Below are 16,371 nucleotides of genomic sequence, written 5' to 3'. Positions count from 1 at the left end.
ACTATTTATTAATCGTCACCAAATCCCATGTTGTGTGTTAAATATACAGCCAAATAATTACTGATAGACCAGAGATCGCCACAATATGAAAATATTAAGAAAAACAAATAAAACTCTCACAAGTCGCAATTTGAAAATAAGAAATAATAAACAAATACAAACAAAACTTATATGCTCTTTTAGCACATTTCTTTTCTTCCCTGTCAAATACAAATTGGTGTTTTGCATTTGCAGGCACAAAAAAAAGGTCATTTCACAGCTTTGTTGGTAGTATGGACAATTTATTTAGATGGAGCTGGTAAATGTCAAGAAAATCCAGAAGATCAAAAGAGCGGGAGAAGAGTCTGCTCAGCTGCGAATCTTTTGCTGAGCAAATTAATTAACAAGCATACAAGGTCAACTTCAACATTACTAGTTGTACTCGAGAAAAGCTTAAACACAACCGGCAGAATAAAATGAGAACATTATATCAAATTCAAGCAAGAACTGGTCGATCTAGTTCAAATCACTCTGGTTTTTTTGCTTCCTCTGGTTTTTTAGCTTCATCTTTTTTGCCCTCCAAGTACCTGCATTATGAAGGAGGTAGAAGGAACTTAAATGTCAGTTATACTGTCATTAGTAAGACTATGTTGAAAGCATAATTTCGGAATCTTTGCGTGAAAAACTTCTCAATTTCTGTCAGTGTGATAAGATTGTTCAATCAGTACATGCTATGAGCTGGGGCCAACTCTAAATGTGTTTATCAATAGAATGACAAAATTCAATGTAGTTAGCGGGTACAATATGTTACCAGACAAACTATTATATGGGGCAGCACATAAATAGGCTAGCATATACAAAAGTGAAAGCCTATAACATGTTTTCTCAAAGAAGTAAGCAATAGTTATATGTGATTCACATCCTTAATTAGTTCCTCACCCTTGCGCTTTAGCCCATCGTGAGAATTGATAAAGCTGGACAGTCTCATTTGAGGCATGGCATGCCAGAAGTAGATAGTTTCGTGGCTGTACCATCCATGCGAACCTCATGAACAACCCCGAATAGACACACATTGCTGCATCATCGAATATTATTGAGGCAAGGTTTAGAAATAAGTAGCCATGGTAAAGGGAATAACAACTGTTTTTTGAAACTCAGGAATTTTAATTACCTCCAGTCATGTTGCCAGATATCAGTTCTGGGGGTTTTTGCATATCAACTAACCCCTGAAAAAACCCGAAAATTACATTACAAAAACTACATGTTTGAGACCGGAGAATGAGAAAAGAAACGGGTTATGATACAATACACGTATAGAAGATATCATATGGAGGAATAAAAAACCATTAAAGGGTTGTGTACCAGTAATAAGTGGATATGAAGTCACAAAACAAATCCATAATTAAGTAGGTTTCACTTCTGATGCAATGGGGACTAGCTAATGGCGTCATGCGAAACCTTGGCGACTTAAGTTTAACAGTACATGCTAGAAATTTCCTTGGTTGCTAATAGAATATACAGTGTAATGTGGACAGGTAATAACAGGGCTATTAGCCCATTATGATCTCTCATTTGAAGCCATGATCTGCCTGTAAATCCTGCAAATTCTGGCTGTTGGAGGAAACTCAATATTGGTTGGGAACTTATCAATAAAGTTAGACTTCCGTAGGGTTAGTATCATTCAGTGTGAAGCTTTGCTAGCATCATTCAACATAACTGAGGAACATTACATAGAATCAGAAGAAAAAGAGTGAATAACAGGAGTAGGAACACATACAGCTGCAACAAATCCCCAATTGGCAATAGGACCCCAAAAATGAGTTGTTTTAGGACCCACTGGGCTATTCAAGAACGCTTTAAAGGCGGCCATTTGCTACTAAATTCTGCACACCTGTAGGATCGTCAATAGTTAGATAATTAAAAGATTCATTGTTAAATGGAAACTGATTACAACATCCTAGATCCTTGCACACTAGCTTAATATGACGATAATCAGGCAAGGATCCAATTCTATAACTATACAAGAAAACTGCAACACCCAAGTCTTTCACAAAAGTTTCCAAATAGCAGATTGTCAAGCAGAATGTTTCACAAACAGAACAAACATGAACCCAGTAGCAAAATGCACAAAGTCAGAACTGTGCTACTAGATTCTGCCGAGGGCTAAACAGAATTCAGACTCATAGAAGAGTTAAGTTTACAGTTCGTATAACAAGCATGAAGACCACACATTCATTATGTGTGTAAGGGAAGACTCAAATGTGAAGATTGATTTGGTTTAAGTTAATAATTCATGTGTTGAAAAAACCCAATTGTCAAATATTTCAGCAAATGAAAGTGATAAAACTTTTTCTAGGGCATCAATTTTCATTTTCAATCCCTACATTAAATATATAGAAATTAACTTAATTTCCTGAAAAGTATTTCGTAATTAATCTAAATCATACATAAACATCATGTGGATTCGATCAGTTATTAGGGCTCCAACCAAAAAATGGAGAAACCTAAAACGCAATTAATTCTTTCTGAACGTAATGAAATAGAAATCGAAGACACAAAAGATGAACAAACAAGCAAAATCTGGATTCTAAGGAAATGAAAAATCATACCTTGAAATTGGTAGATGGTAATGTTCAAACAAAACTTCACTTCTTCTTCTACAGAACAGAGAAAAAAGAAGAACTGAAGAATAAGAAGAAGAAAGATCGAGAGTTAGGTGGTGCGAGCGAATAATACGGTAAGGCCCATTTGACACGTCAGAAAAATAGTCATTAATCATCTATTGCCATGTGTAGTGTAATCTCACTCACCTTCTTTCAGGTGTGAACATCACTACCCATTTGATTTTTATCCGATTGCGTTGCCGGGAGAAAGATATTGCTACTAGAATTAGGCACTTCCAAAATTTATAGGCTTCGAAAGCTCTTAACATTATAATTGATCTTAAAAAATATACCAAGGGAAAAAAGTTTTCCACTTAAACTGCGGCATGAGCTTTGAAGGAACAATTAGATTGGTTTTACTGAAGTCGATTCACGACAACACAAACAAACACAGATATATGGATATGGATGGTTCCAGAGGGAACTAGATGTTCCACCATTACCCTAGAAATGCTCTTGAATAATGAAGCAGATAAATCGTTACAAATGAGGTGTGTTTAAATAGCTGTGATCATCCTTTTTTCAAAATGTTCCGATTAACATGTTAGATTCTGAATTTTTCAGATTAGCCTATAGAGTAGAGAAATAAATCTAGTGTCGGAGGCCTAAGGAGTCCCTAGAACAGGAAATAATTTCGCGATAGAGGAACCATGGTGGCTGGACTGCAGGTAAGGACTTCACCGTCTGCTGTAACAGTGTATGTCTCTGGGTCCACCTCAATCACAGGAAGTGCACTATTGAGCTTCATATCCAGTTTAGTTAGTTTCCTCACGTTGCTTACAGCTTCGACCCTCTTCTTAAGACCATATTCTGTTCCAATTCCAGCTTCCTTCGCAGCCTAATATTTAGCGAAGAAATTATAAGTAGTTCTGAATAGTGTATTATGGTAGTTTTTCTATTGTGAACACAAATATAGAAGTACTAGCTGCTTTTAAAATTTCACAATATGAAGAAACCAGAGTAGCATTGTACCTTGCTCACAAAAGCAATCGAGTTTGAACTTCCAGCATTGCCAAAAGCGCCGAACATAGGCCTCATCATTACCTGAAATGAAAATCTCAGGTTGAATATTATGCACGATTATAATTTCTCAAGGGTTTGTTGAGCTGTTTGCCATAGTTGAAAGCACATTCGTTATGCATATGCACATTACATACATGTTTGTACTTTAAACTACTCAATTCTAATATCCACATTCTTTCAATCCTTTTACAGAGTTCGCGACTAGCTTGAAACCTTTTTATAATAAGCACCCTCACTATCAATTCATTCAAAAGTATTCCTTAAAAGCATCACAGCTGTCTGTCCAGTATGATGCTTTAAGTTTGTCGACATTATGGCCCAGAAACTGAATAGAAACTTATCCTTTGGACCTATTAGATTGTATAAAGTCAAGTTTACCGGTTCAGGAGTAGGGATGCTTGCGTTTGGATCCCCCATATTAGCCCAAGCAATTTCGCCACCTTTGATCACCATTTCCGGTTTTGCTCCAAAGAAAGAAGGCTTCCACAACACAAGATCAGCTAATTTGCCAGCCTGGGGAAAAAGAAAGGCATTTCGATAAGCGACTTTATCTTCCCAAAATAGTGGGGGTTGAGATTAAATAAAGAGACAAAACTGATTAGTCTTACCTCAACTGAACCAACGTATTCAGAAAACCCATTAGCTATTGCAGGATTGATAGTGTATTTGGCGATGTATCGTTTGATGCGGAAATTGTCATTAAGGGACCCAGTATGACCAATTTGTCCCCTTTGTTTCTTCATCTTGTGAGCAGTTTGCCACGTTCGCGTTATCACCTGGAAAAATGATTAGACCTCAAGAAATTTCAGAATAAGAACTTGAGAATAAATCAATGGCAATGTCACTCCAAAGGAAGATATTCTCGAAGAGAGCAATCATTTAACATGTGCATAATCTCCATCAATAAAAAACAAACAAAATCTACTATACATATTCAGTGATTAAGAAATACTTGGACGAAAAGAAAAAACAGACGAAGGAAAATATTCAGACCTCTCCAATACGACCCATGGCTTGCGAATCAGAAGAAATAATACTAATGGCCCCTAGATCATGCAAAATGTCTTCTGCAGCAATTGTCTCAGCCCTTATCCGAGATTCAGCAAATGATACGTCTTCTGGGATATTCTTATCAAGATGATGACAAACCATCTATATAAAAATCAGACAAGTTTAAGAGGCAGAAACAATAATAGATAAACTACAAGCGTAATAAAAACGATCAAAATTTCATGGTCTGCTTACAAGCATGTCTAGGTGCTCATCCACTGTATTGGAAGTAAAAGGACGAGTTGGGTTGGTGGATGAAGGCAAGACATTCTTTACACCACATACTTTGATAATATCTGGAGCATGACCACCGCCTGCGCCTTCACTGCTCAACAAAAAATTGAGAAATTATCCTTCTAACTGCTATATAACAAAATGCGGAACTTAATTCAACAAATCCTCTAAAATTTGATTTTTAAAATGGAATTAGCAAGAAAGGTATTGAAAATTCACCTGTGGTATGTGTGTATGGTTCTATCTTTAAAAGCAGCTATGGTATGTTCTACGCATCCAGATTCATTCAATGTGTCTGTATGGATATTGACCTGGTAAGAATTATAGAGCGTCAAGCAAAGATATAAAATACAGAAAAAGGAAGGAATCAAGATTAGTAAGATACTGAACTTGAACGTCATATTTGTCTGCAACACTCAAACAATTGTCTATTGCAGCAGGGGTGGTTCCCCAGTCCTCATGTAGCTTCAAACCCATCGCGCCTGACTTGATTATTTCTTCCAACCCCTCTGGCTTGGCACTGTTCCCCTGGTGAAGTATAAGCAATTAGCAGCAGAAGAATGACGGTAAAAGGTGAAAAAGGCAACTTCAAGATCACCGTGATCTCTTTCTCCCTGAAGATGAATATGATGGAATATTTATTTTACCTTCCCCGTGAAGCCAAAATTTAGTGGCAAATTATCAGTTGATTGCAACATCAATTTCATGTGTACTGGTCCAGGAGTACATGTAGTTGCACGAGTTCCATCAGCAGGGCCAGTCCCACCTCCAATTAGCGTTGTGATACCTTCATGAGCAATAACAAATTGTGAAAACCTTTTCAAGAACTATTACATAACTATTTTGCTTGCACGGTTGGGATAATGCTCTTTTAGTTTTGATCAGTCTGACAACAGAATTAAGAGTAACATACACCAGTACCCCAAATCTGGTACAAGAATTTCAATTTTACACCTAGCACTTACTGCGAGATGGTTAATTTAATTTAAAATTAAAATTAAAAATATGTTCAGATTTATCAAGTGACTGGGGTTTCTTATCATGTTATTCTATTGTACTTCAGAATGAGCAACCAATCTAACCGCTTGATATTGCTGTATCTGCTAGTTGCGGACAAATGAAATGAACATGACAGTCAATGCCCCCTGCAGTTAGAATAAGTCCTTCTCCGGCAATAACCTCAGTGTTGACCTAAAATAATGATATCAAAGAATCAATAGATCCACAAACATGATATTAATATGAATATTCAAACTAGTTTATTAATCTGAAGAACTTTACCCCGATGATCATATTAAAGAAAACGCCATGCATAACATCAGGATTTCCTGATTTTCCAATGCGGACAATCAGTCCCCCTTTCATACCAACATCAGCTTTGTAAATTCCTGTATAATCAATTATTAAGGCACTTGTAATAACAGTATCCAGGCAATCAGATGATGAATAGCCAGAAGCCTGCCCCATTCCATCCCTTATCACCTTTCCACCTCCAAACACACATTCGTCGCCATAAACAGCAAAATCTCTTTCAATTTCTGCATACAAGTCGGTATCACCGAGGCGAACTTTGTCACCAGTCGTAGGCCCATACATGTTAGCATAAGCTTCTCGAGAAACTACTTTCGTTACAGTTGGAGCTTCTCCTGTGATACCTTCACTGCGGAGTTAAACTCGGGAGTTTAGTTTTTTTTTACTTCTTTCAATTAGGGGATCAGAACAATCCCAATATATACTCGGCAGACAAATGAGAAGCACAAAATAAGAGACTCCATTAGAGTGTCAATCAAAGTCAAAGCCCAAACCTAGCATTTGCTTCCTCTTGGTGGCCAATTGATTTAGCAGTCACAGCTTCCATCACCTTGGCAATCTGGGAAACATCAAAAGGACCGTCTGCAATGCCATTCCCTCCTCTTATCACTTGCCTTCCTCCAATTCTTACCAGAGTAACACTTTTGGCATCCCCTGGCTACTACCAAGCACGAGACTTAATATAATCTTGAAATACGAGAACGATGAAAGAAACATGATGCATATTCACAGGACTGTGTTTAGACATTTTGGAACCTTTCAGGCCAATACACATACAACTTCAGGTCCATCACGCCTAGCCGGAAAGTGTCGGCAACACATATTGAACAGAAAAAAACCTACAATAGCGAGCAGTTGTGCCTCAATCAAAATAGCATACCTCAAACCGAATAGCTGTGCCTGCTGGTATATTCAGTCGCATGCCATAAGCTCTCCTTCGATCGAAAACCAGATATGGGTTTACTTCAATGAAATGATAGTGACTACCAATCTACAACTCAAGAAATAGAATGAGACAATGTCAGATTACTAAGGAGAATAAAGATTATAATATACACCAATAGCTAAAAATAGACTCGAAGTACTGAGAAGACGCACCTGAACAGGTCTGTCCGCAGTGTTAACAACCTTAAGAGTAATAGCTGGCCTTCCAGCGTTAAGCACAATGTCACCCGTTGCAAACAATATTTCGCCGGGAATCATATCATCTTCTGTATCAGAAAACTTGTCTAGCGAAGGAACTGCAAAACTGAATTTATTTCCATCAGGTCTATTCCCATCAAGCACCAAAACTTCTTAAAATGAAGGGAACATCAATAATTTGCGAATGCCAATAGTTCGCCGTCCCTATTTCCAACCTGGAAGAAAAGACCCATGTAAAGCTAGCTCCAAATTGCCATTGTCACTCGCGATAGCATCATGAACAGTGATTAACTTTGTTCCGTCTCGAAATGTCCCTTCAACCTAAATGTAGAAGAAATAACTGAGAGATTCACCAATTGTAATGTCATAGGATAAATGAGTATTTGTATAGGATAAATGAGTATATGTCAAGTTTTAACCTGAACCATGTGTAGAAGATGCGGAACAGCTGGAAGAACTTGCCTCCTGATGATCAAGAGCAAACTATAATCAGACTACTTAGGAAGGTTTCATCCTAAAATACTGACAGACAATGCTACACCACAACTAAATCAAGGGTATTTAGTGAATCAAATATACAAAATATACCTTCCTAAAATTTGTCTCCCAATGTCCATCAACTCTGCAACAGTCTTATCACCATCGCGCACAAACTCCAAAATCTACGAGTAACGCAATACACTCATAGTATCACAAAACTGAAACATAATTAGGAAAACATCTTCACTAAAACGAAAAGCCAATGCCCTACTTAGATAAATAAAATCACAGGCTTTGCAGCAAGCAATATACCTGTGTAGCTATAAGTGCTACGGCTTCAGTGTAATTAAGCTGCAATCCCCGAGCAAGACGCTTTTGCGCAAGATATCCAGCTTCGTGCAAAGATAATTTCTCATTTTCTCTTGGAGTCAATTTCATTGTTCCTAATCTGACTTCACACTATTGCTGAACCAAAAAAGAAAAAACGGCCTAAAAAGTCAACCACAAAAAGGGTTTGAAAGAAAGCTAAAGGCAGTTTACCAACCTAAAGCAGAAAAGCTCATCTACAACCAAAAAGTTCAGTAGTTCTGCTAGTCAATACAATATAAGTTGAATTAAAAAAAAAAAAAATCAACATGGGTATTTCATAAAATTCATCAAAAGCAGTTCTTTAGGGTTCTAACAGTCAAAATTGGATTAGAAAATCCACCTTTTCGTTGCTCATATACTGGTATTTTTGGTGGATGGTTATATCATCTAATTAATGAATACATACAATAAATCAAAGTAGTAAAATCAGTAATCGCAGATTTATGATGATTACAGACATAGCTATATCTTATTGGAATACTTACATAATGAAGACAAACTGACTCACTTTCTTCTTGCCTTCTATTTTAGTATTGTACTACTGTCACTAATTTCCTGCTATTTCATGTCGTCAAAAATGGCAGCAAGTTTGCTTTATTAGTTTTCGTTAACATATTTCTTCATTAAAAAAAAATCTATCTTAAGCTGCTTTTACCGAAGAGCCCGTCGTTTTCAAGCGCCCCGAAAACATCATCATATAATTCATTAGCAGAGTTGATCAGGAAGGATGGCATCACAAAATAAAATAAGAAAATCGTTATAGCATCATTGGCTGCAGGAGTGACTGTCCACCAAATTGCCACAGGTGTCATATAAGAATCACTTACTTGTGGGCCCCACTTGCTTACTCTTTTCTTTAATAAGTAAATGAGATTTTATTATATTTTTTTTTTGGGAGAAAAGACAAACCTCGTACATATACATATTGACAACAGTTCTTTGATTCAGGATCACATGACTAACTCGGTAGTTTCCGGTAATTATAGAGATTTTAGTCAGGCAACAGAAGTGCCCTTAGAGTAGTTCTTATGATAACGTTCAAACTCAAAATTTTGTTGAGCCGCATGGATGGTCAAGCAGATTTTTCCGCTATGGTAAGGAGAGCAAAATGAACATATTTGGTTTTCTAGGACCCCACTAGTATTTTTTTTTCATATAAAATGCTTTGTAGGATAAAGTTAAAATATAAAATATAATATTTTGGTGAGATAAAATATGATGAAGTGAGATAAAATAGGATAAAAGTGAGATAAAATAGGATAAAGTGAGATAAATATTAATAAAATAACATAATTTGCAGTGGGCGTTCGTGGTAGAAACGCCGGAGTTTGTGGTAGGAACGCCCGCGCTTTTTCTTGGCTCGCGCGAATTACCCAGGCTCGCGCGTCCTTACCACAGACGCGCGTTGGATGTTCCGACTCAATGTTCAAAGCAACAGATTGTTGCATACTCAACAGTAACTGGAGTTAGACTGCCCTTATTAATTTGTCGTGTGCCTTAATACAATCGCCTATGTCCATTCAATGTTAGTCACGTGTCAGTCATCCATTGCTTCCCTTAGGGTTTCGTGTATTGGTTAAATGTTGTAAGAGAAACTCATCTTTCTCGGACAAAAGAAATAAATGAAATAGATGGTTGTGCATCAGCCAGATTTGGCATGAATCCTCGATTTAGGAGTTACTAATTCAAATTTCATTTCCATTTTATCATTTCTGTTGTTAATTCGTTGTAAGAATACAACACAAATTTGTTGATTTGTGAAAAAGCGAGGGTACAACAACCACACCCAATATTTCGCTTAGCAATCTGTATGGACAAACTCCAATATACTTTCTAGAGAATCAACTAGACAGTCAGACTCAATCTAGATAAAAGTATATCAAAGAGTTTATATCTCAATTTCTCGATTTGATCTTTACTCAAGCAAATACAAATCTGCAAGTCTTTATCAAAGAGAGATAACTTGGATGGTACCAAAGACCAATTTCCAAGTGTCAATCAATTTAAATCAACAACCAAAAGGTCGGATATTCTAATTGACTTAACTTCAACGCACAACCTGTATTATTTCAATTATAAAGATAAACAATATAATGCGGAAGAGAAATAACACAAACACCAGAAGTTTGTTAACGAGGAAACCGCAAATGCAGAAAAATCCCGGGACCTAGTCCAGATTGAACACACACTGTATTAAGCCGCTATAGACACTAGCCTACTCCAAATTAACTTCGGTCTGGAATGTAGTTGAACCCCAATCAATCTCACAGTGATCCAAGGTACAGTTGCGCTCCCTACGTCTCTGATCCCAGCAGGATACTACGCACTTGATTCCCTTAGCTGATCTCACCCACAACTAAGAGTTGCTACGACCCAAAGTCGAAGACTATAATAAACAAATCTGTATCACACAGAAAAGTCTACGGTAATAGATAAATCCGTCTCCCACGAATATACCTACGAGTTTTGTTCCGTCTTTTGATAAATCAAGGTGAACAGGAACCAATCAATAAACCGGTCTTATATTCCCGAAGAACAACCTAGTATTATTGATCACCTCACAATAATCTTAAACGACGAGACGAAGTGTTTATGATTTCTTTTCTATCTTGCCTATCGGAGATAACAATCTCAAGCCAATTATTACAATTGTACTCGTAGATAGAAGATGCAAGATCTGATCACACAACTACAAGAAAAGTAGTATCGGTCTGGCTTCACAATCCCAATGAAGTCTTTAAGTCGTTAACCTGGTTTTAGAAGAAGAAAACCAAAGGTTAAAGGAGAATCGACTCTAGCATAGCACAACTAGTATCACACAAATGTGTAGGGATTAGGTTTCCCAGTTGCAAGATTTCTCCCTTATATAGCCTTTCAAATCAGGGTTCGCACTCAATGTTAGCTTGGTAACAAAGCATTCAATATTCACCGTTAGATGAAAAACCTGATTAGATACTAGCTAATATTTCTCAACCGTTGGATCAAAAACTTAGCTTGTTACACACAAATGAAATGTTCAATTTTGGGTTTTTGTAACCGTACCCAAACTTTAACATTTGTTGGTTCAACAATAGTTAACCAATGGTTAGCCATATGATCACTTTCATATCAACCATATTCTTCTTCACCATAACTAGTTCAAATGACTCAAATGAACTATTTAGAGAGTTGATCAATTGCTTAGATCTTATGTAACTACACAAGACAAAATCGAAGCAAAAACGGTTTGATTCACTCGAATCGGTTCATGAACTTTATATCCACGGTTTGCAAAATCATTCCTTAGTTTATTTAAACATTAGTTCAAGAATAACCGGTTTTAGATATAACCAACTCAAGTTCGCGGACTGGGTTCGCGGACTTAAGCTCACGGAAGGAGTTCACAAACTCTAGCAGAAATTCTCGGGCTGAGAACTTCCGCCAGTTCGTGGACTGAGTTCGCGGACTTAGTTCGCGGACTGGGCTCACGCCACTTCCAGTTCTCTTGATCAACAGAGTTCGCAAACTTTGATTCAAGGAATAAGGACTTATACATATATGTGTTTCCACAACAATGCTTATATCCTATCAATGGTTATGTAATCTAAACTCTCATTTCAATCATTGAAACATTCTCAGAGGACGAATATAACCGTTATTCACAGATCATTTTTCGTCAGAGCAATTTTCAAAGTGATTGAAACATAACATGACTTTCGTCACTAGGTAAAGATGGATTCGGCTAAAGCGAAAGCTTACCGACACATATTTCGAGAAATAGATAGGCGAGTTAAACTCGACTCGAAATAGCAAATGTGTATAATGAAAGTCTATATATCAATACGACTTTTGTCTCAAGAGTAGGAGATAGAGTAGATAGACTTTTGAGTGATAGGTAAGTTCAAGTCTCCACATACCTTTTTGTTGATGAAGTTCCACGGTTCCTTGAGTAGATCTTCGTCGTTGTATGATGAATCGCCATGAAGTCCTTGAGCCCAACTACACTTTTCTATCTTAGTCCGAGACTTAGCTATGTAGACTAGAAATCAAGACTTATAGTTTTGATCACTAACATTGACAAACATCCTTGAGATAGCAACGCATGCGAGTTTGAACGAGCAATGCTCTAACAATCTCCCCCTTTGTCAATTTTAGTAGCAAAACTATTAATACATATGGAATACAAAAAATAAATGAATTAACTTTTGTAGCTCCTATTCCACATGTCTAAGCTTGATTAGAGATCCCAACCCTATAGAGTAAGTACTACTTTAATCAACAAACACTTAAGATTTGAACCTCAGCAAGAAAAGGAAAAGTTTCTAAACAACAGAACCAAAGCGAAATTATATATAAAAAAGAAAGAAATAAAACTTGAGCAAATGGATTAAAGAAGAGAGAAAGACGAGGATATACCGATGAAAATCAGAAACCCAAGTCTAAATCCTAATAAATAAACTAAACAACAACTAAATAAACCCAAGAACAAACCAACTTGAGATGAATCTATAACAGGGAAGATTCAAATTCGAAACAACAAAAGATCGATTGAAACAGATCTTAAAAAAAAACTAAAGCAAATGGTGTTAGAGCATTACTCGGTTGAACCCACCAAGCGTTGTATATCAAGTTTGATTGTCATATTTTAGCTTCGTAACTCGAGGATGCTTGATTAGATTACTAGAGTCAACTTCGTTAGGTTAGACTAGGAACAATAGAAATGTTGAGACTTGCTCATTTTACTCTGAAGAACATGAAGACGTGTCGGCATCAACGTACACATCATTCATTTGTTCAAGGTTAGTAATACAAATTTGACTTGTTTTCATTTCTATCTACATTTTTTCAAGTCGTTTACATTGAAAACATAACACACAAAGTATATTTATATATCTCTAGTATTAGAGACTTGATCATTACATTGTGATCAAAGTGTCAGGAAAATATATACTAGTTGTTTTATACAACTTTGGTATATGGATTATGAAGTATAACGTTTATCTTTTGAAATTCGCAGATTCGACATATCATTATTTGGTAATTTGTTATTAGTTAGTGTATTGAACTTTCAGGTTGATTCCGTGCCTAGAAAACTATACCAGTACATGAGTTTAAGGAAGTATACATGCGAAACTTGTTTCGTAGTTGAAATGAATCAAATGATGTATTCTACAACCGATTCTTAAACAAGGATCTATACTAGACCGTTCCTTTAAGCAAGGATCTCTAGTAAGATCGGTCCTAAGGACCTCTAGCGGGACCGATCACTTAATAAGGATCCATTACTAGACCGATCCTTAATGTTAACCAAATATGATGTTTTCGGATTTTCGGCTATTAACTTAGGTTTTTAGCTTTCATAAATATGGTTTGGATAATATGGAAATTTCACAAGATGTCGACATAATATTTTGAACATGTGCTAAACTCTTATTACTTAATGTTCAACTATTTTCTTTATACTCAAGATGAGATACCAAAGTGAAATATTCTAAAATATCTTTCTGATATTCATAATGTATATGGTTTTATTTCCCAGTAACTAAAGCATATCTTTGGTTGTTATATTAGTGTATTGTATTTTATATGCTAGCTAATATTGAGTTGTCATTCGTGAGAGATTTCAGTATATTAGTTGAATTGCATTTAGAATTGTACAAAACTGAAAAATATGAATTTATTGTATATCTTCACTATTATCCGGATTTGGAAATTCCTTGTTGTCCAAACTACCTTGGTCATTATAAATAGTGAAGTTTTTCTTTCTTGCGAACTTATACTGTGACACATGGAACTTCTTCTGCAGTTTGTGCGAAGAATATCGCTAGCAATATTCTCGTAATACTCACTCGAGAAAAAGTATCCTAACTAGGTGAAATCTCTTATGTGCGCTTCGTTTAAAGACTTCTTTGGAATCAGGAAGCTTCTAATAGTATCATTTGTGAGAAACTAGGTCGTATTGTTTATTTATTTTGGATTAGTGATTTGATTGACTAACGGTATAGTTGAACCTTGATATATCTAGTTTGTTTATTATGTGTGATCATTTTCTTCTGATATAAGGTCACTCGAACAATTCAAGGATCGACAGTTTTAGATGTGATCTTTTGATTCAAGATCTGAAGGTATGACTTGTGATCATCCGTTGTTAACAGACTACGTTCCATGTATTGTCGATCGTAAAGGAATCAAGTTGTTTGTGCAGGTACTTTGAATACTAGAAGATTTACTTTTTGCTATTATGATCTTTATGATAACTTCATGTCACTTGACTGACTGGCATCCAACAAGTTTGTTTATCTGGTATAGAATTTTCATAGCTTGTTGTATAGATCGGAAATCTATCACTTGGTGTTTCTCTTCAGAAATCGAATTTGATAGAATGTGAACTAAGATTGATTATTTCGGTAGCTTGATGTTAGTTGATCTAACTGATACAACGGAGTTTATATTGATTAAACAGGAGATCCTTTGTAAATCGACTTATCTCTGATTAACTTGTTAATCTGGGAGATTGACAGAGTAGTTACTTAAATAGAATAGTCCTTTACTGTTTTTGGATATGGTCCAAAGGAGTTGAGCGGTAGAAGTCTTCACAACAAGTGAAGAGACTTAAGACAGTGGACTTTATCTTAGGATCCACGTGCACAGATCAGATTGGTACCAAGCGCTGGGATATTGAAGGAACTGGGTGAATTGGAGTTAATTTATTTGGTAACAACTATACAAAGTTGGTTGTAATCTTTGTTTAACAGCTTAATTCTGAGTGTATTTAAAACTAGACTATAGATAGCGTAGATAAGCAGGTGAGATATTTTTCATCAGATAACCTTTTGACCACATAAATAAAATAATCTTACCACAGAAATAATACTACTAGTGTGTCGTTGGATAAGTCAACCAAAGACCTAACACAACCACGTCTTGACTTTAGTCAGCAACAAAATGGTTTGTGTCGTTGTAAAAGTCAACTAAAGTCCAACTACAACGACAACTTGACTTTAAGCAACGACGCATTCGATATATGGTGGTTTTGAGACGTTAGGTTTTTGTGTCGTTGCATAATGTCTCAAATATCATCTTTTCCACTAGTGCTAGGTCCCTGGATTTATTGCATTTGCAGTTTTCTCGTTAATAGAATCTTTTGTATGTTTTATTTTACTTCCGCATTATAATTATTGTTTTAGTTATAATAAATTGAATGTACTAGTACGTTAATACAGGGTTTGATCCTAATATATTGGTTATGTCTTGATACCTATTCCATATACCAATTGTTACCTTGTTAAAAAGTAATCTCCTTGACAGTGTTTGTCTGAATTAGATTACACAAAGTGTGTCTTTATAGGTTGATATCGAAAAGATTATGGTGTACTTGGTACCCTCGTTATTTCAATTGTTATCAGAGCAAGTAAACACGATAAGATATAACAATCTTTGTTTGGTGGGATCCAACCTATAAGACAATGAATTTGGGCTCACATGAATCGAGTTCAGTTAACGTACTGCCAAGATTTGATGGTTCCAACTATCTGTGGTGGAAATATATTATGAAGTCATTTCTTCAATCACCTGATTTTGGTATTCATGCATTAGTTTTTTATGGATACAAAGACTTTAAAATCTTAGATTAGTATTCTAGTGAAAAGAATGCTCTTGCCAAGCAGAATTCAAATGGTTTGAATGTTAATGCATGCAATAACTCGATATCTTCAGCATCATGTCTCCACGTGTCAAATTTCCAAGGAAGCTTGGGATAATATTGAGAGTATATTTGAGGGTAATAAATCAGAAAAGAAAGCTAGACTTCAAACTCTCACTTATGATTGGGAAAACCTTCGTATGGATGATAACGATACGTTTGAGGATTTTCACTTCAAACTCTCATAGATTGTGAATTCATCTTTCTCTTTGGGAAAAATTATTTCTGAAAAAGATATAGTGTGTAAGATTCTCAGATAGTTACCATTGAGATACGAGTCCAAGAAACACGGATTCATGGAAGCAAATGATCTTTTGACACTTTCTTGAAGCTCTCTCAATTGAAAGTTAAAAAAAATTTTATCATGAGCCCCAATCTAACCAACCAAAAGGTATTGCTTTTAAAACTGAAAAAAATCCTAAAGTTCCAGCTAAGGAA

The 16,371-nt window shown here is 36.0% G+C and overlaps 2 protein-coding genes across 7 annotated transcripts; both read right to left on the bottom strand.

Moving 5' to 3' along the window:
* Positions 1-155: 155 nt before the first annotated feature.
* LOC113298136 (mitochondrial pyruvate carrier 1) lies at positions 156-2,667 on the bottom strand. The gene is made up of 5 exons (XM_026546813.1): positions 2,589-2,667; positions 1,757-1,870; positions 1,151-1,205; positions 919-1,054; positions 156-566 (listed from the first exon to the last, which is right to left on the bottom strand). Exons 2-5 carry the CDS (start codon positions 1,847-1,849, stop codon positions 506-508), a joined length of 345 nt encoding a protein of 114 aa, XP_026402598.1. The 5' UTR covers positions 1,850-1,870; positions 2,589-2,667; the 3' UTR covers positions 156-505.
* A 374-nt stretch (positions 2,668-3,041) lies between these two features.
* On the bottom strand, positions 3,042-8,995 carry LOC113298135 (urease-like). 6 transcript variants are annotated; one of them, XM_026546809.1, is made up of 20 exons: positions 8,908-8,995; positions 8,738-8,807; positions 8,196-8,348; positions 7,992-8,065; positions 7,823-7,868; positions 7,619-7,724; positions 7,359-7,501; positions 7,141-7,251; positions 6,755-6,918; positions 6,231-6,609; positions 6,032-6,140; positions 5,597-5,736; positions 5,340-5,477; positions 5,169-5,260; positions 4,911-5,040; positions 4,659-4,817; positions 4,274-4,441; positions 4,044-4,178; positions 3,615-3,686; positions 3,042-3,480 (listed from the first exon to the last, which is right to left on the bottom strand). In XM_026546809.1, exons 3-20 carry the CDS (start codon positions 8,319-8,321, stop codon positions 3,259-3,261), a joined length of 2,514 nt encoding a protein of 837 aa, XP_026402594.1. In that variant the 5' UTR covers positions 8,322-8,348; positions 8,738-8,807; positions 8,908-8,995; the 3' UTR covers positions 3,042-3,258. The 6 variants fall into 6 exon arrangements, with proteins under 6 accessions (XP_026402594.1, XP_026402593.1, XP_026402592.1 ...); XM_026546808.1 differs by having other exon boundaries at positions 8,738-8,810; positions 8,908-8,954; XM_026546807.1 differs by having other exon boundaries at positions 8,738-8,972.
* Positions 8,996-16,371: the final 7,376 nt, after the last annotated feature.

The sequence above is a fragment of the Papaver somniferum genome, chromosome 7 (assembly GCF_003573695.1).
Source record: "Papaver somniferum cultivar HN1 chromosome 7, ASM357369v1, whole genome shotgun sequence".
NCBI lineage: Eukaryota > Viridiplantae > Streptophyta > Magnoliopsida > Ranunculales > Papaveraceae > Papaver > Papaver somniferum.
Note: the sequence above shows the minus strand (reverse complement) of the source record. Positions and strands in the feature narration are given on the sequence as shown.